Consider the following 2032-nt stretch of genomic DNA (forward strand, 5'->3'; position numbering starts at 1 on the left):
CATGGATACACACACACGCGCACACACGCACCCGCGCACGTGCACGCGCAGCCCGCCACCAGAGAGACAGACAGACAGACAGACAGACAGACGGACAGTCAGTCAGACTGATCACGTACCTTCCAGACAGCAGGTTCGCCAGAGGCCGGAGTGCGTCATCACCTCCTCGTTCTTGCGGCTCGTGTCGTTGTCGCCGCTGTTCTTGTTCCGGCAGACCCCGCGCGAGTACAGCCAGTAGTCGGTGCCGACGGCGATGGTCATGAGGCTGAAGGCGGCGAACGCGCCCACCGTCGTCACGAGCATCTGGACGCCGCGGTCACACATCAGCATCTTCATATAGGCGGCTCCCTGTTCCTCTATAAATCTCTTGTTGGGTTCAACCACCCACCACCACCCCCCCTCTCTTTTTCCTCTTTTTTATTTATTTCGCTTGTATCCCGCGAGACTTGGAGACTCGCAAGCGGGGAGAGAGAGAGAGAGAGAGAGAGAGAGAGAGAGGGGAAAAAAAGGGTTCAACAGACACTCCACACAGAAAAAGAAGAATGATATCGAGGAGATGGAGGGTTTTATTGGGGCGGAGCGCGGGCTGCTTGGATGCCTCGACCCGGCTGGGTGGACGCGAGGCTCGTGGCAAAGGGCGGGAAGGTGGGAGGGCGGCACGTCACTTTCTCGCGCATCAAAAACCGGTTTTTACCACCACCACCACTAACAACCACATCACCACCCTCACACACACTCACGCACACGCGCCCGCGCGCACACACACAGACACACACACACACACACACACACTGGGGGTTTAACGACCACCGGTTGTCCTCGACTGCCCGACGCTGCGCTCACGCAGTCAGCGCGCAGCGGAACAGCGATGCCACATTTCCTCCTCCTCCTCCTCCTCCTCCTCCTCCTGTTTTACGCGCGTTCGTCCCCGCGGGTTTATTTTTTGGTTTTAGTCGAGCTATCCACCCTGTATCCTTGCTTCCTTTGCTTCCTCGCTCGCGTCCTCTTCCTCAACTTCACCACAGCTCCCGACCTATCAGTCTGTTAAAGCATTAACAGGCACGGTCTGCGTGTGTGTGGAGGGGGAGAGAGAGAGAGGAGAGGGTGAAGGGGGGGAGTCCATCTTTTAAAAACAACAACAAAAAGGGGGGTTAGTTTGTTTTCTTGACCGGTGTCGCCGCGCAGCATAAGTACACAGGGAGGCGGGTTTGCTCGCGGGTTTCCACTAAAGCATCATCACGCGGCTTCGCCCCTCACTCACCGCTGGGTTGTGTTGCTGAAGGATGTCCTCTTTTCTTTTTTTTAAACCCCCTCGACAATCTCTCTCACAGCGCCAGAATATGAGGCGGTACAGTGGTGTTTTTTTTTCCTTGCTTGGTTTCCCGCTGAATGAATGGACGCTTGAATAAATCAAAATTTAAAAAAAAAGCCCAAACGTCAGCTATGGAGAAAGCGCGGACGCGGACCGAGATCCGTCGTGTGTTTTCCACTCCAGCTGTTGACTCACTGACATGTTTTTTCTTCTTCTTCTTCTTCTTCTTCCCCTCCCTCCTCGACGTCCAGATCAGCCGCTAACAGGCCAGTACACGCAGGGGTTTCTTCTTCTTCTCCCCCTCGCACATCATCTGCAGCGGAGAGTCACGCAGCGCGGGGATTCTGTGTTTTTAAGTTCGGAGCTGAAATAGGCACCATGAAAAAAATATATTAAAAAAAAGAGATCTCGACGGAATTGATGTGATGTCTTCTAGAAAAACCGCCGTCTTCTCTCTGTCTCTCTCTCTCTCTTTGCCCGCAGAAGTTGCACCACAGCCGGGACAGCGCGGTCCGGTCAGACTGGTGGAGCCTGCGTGGACCGCTTTACACCCGCCTGGGTATTTTTTTTTTTTCTCGCTCCCGAGAAACGTGCCCTGTTGGTACACATGAAAAAAAAAATGACAGCCGTCGCCTCCTCCTCCTCCTCCTCGTCGTCCTCCTCCTCTTCGTCTTCCTCCTCCTCCTCCTCCTCTCGGTCCAACCAACACAAACTAAAACT

The 2032-nt window shown here is 54.4% G+C and overlaps 1 protein-coding gene across 1 annotated transcript in view; it reads right to left on the reverse strand.

Annotated features, from left to right (window-relative positions):
- cacng3b (calcium channel, voltage-dependent, gamma subunit 3b) overlaps positions 1-2032 on the reverse strand; it is a 24109-nt gene extending 22077 nt beyond the window's left edge. Inside the window, exon 1 of the mRNA XM_068579554.1 lies at positions 120-2032. Coding sequence (XP_068435655.1) covers positions 120-336 — 217 coding nt within the window. The 5' untranslated portion in view covers positions 337-2032. The remainder of the gene's footprint in view (positions 1-119) is intronic.

Source organism: Clinocottus analis, unplaced genomic scaffold (genome assembly GCF_023055335.1).
Source record: "Clinocottus analis isolate CAN_PGR_092001 unplaced genomic scaffold, fCliAna1.0.p SCAF_16, whole genome shotgun sequence".
Lineage (NCBI taxonomy): Eukaryota > Metazoa > Chordata > Actinopteri > Perciformes > Cottidae > Clinocottus > Clinocottus analis.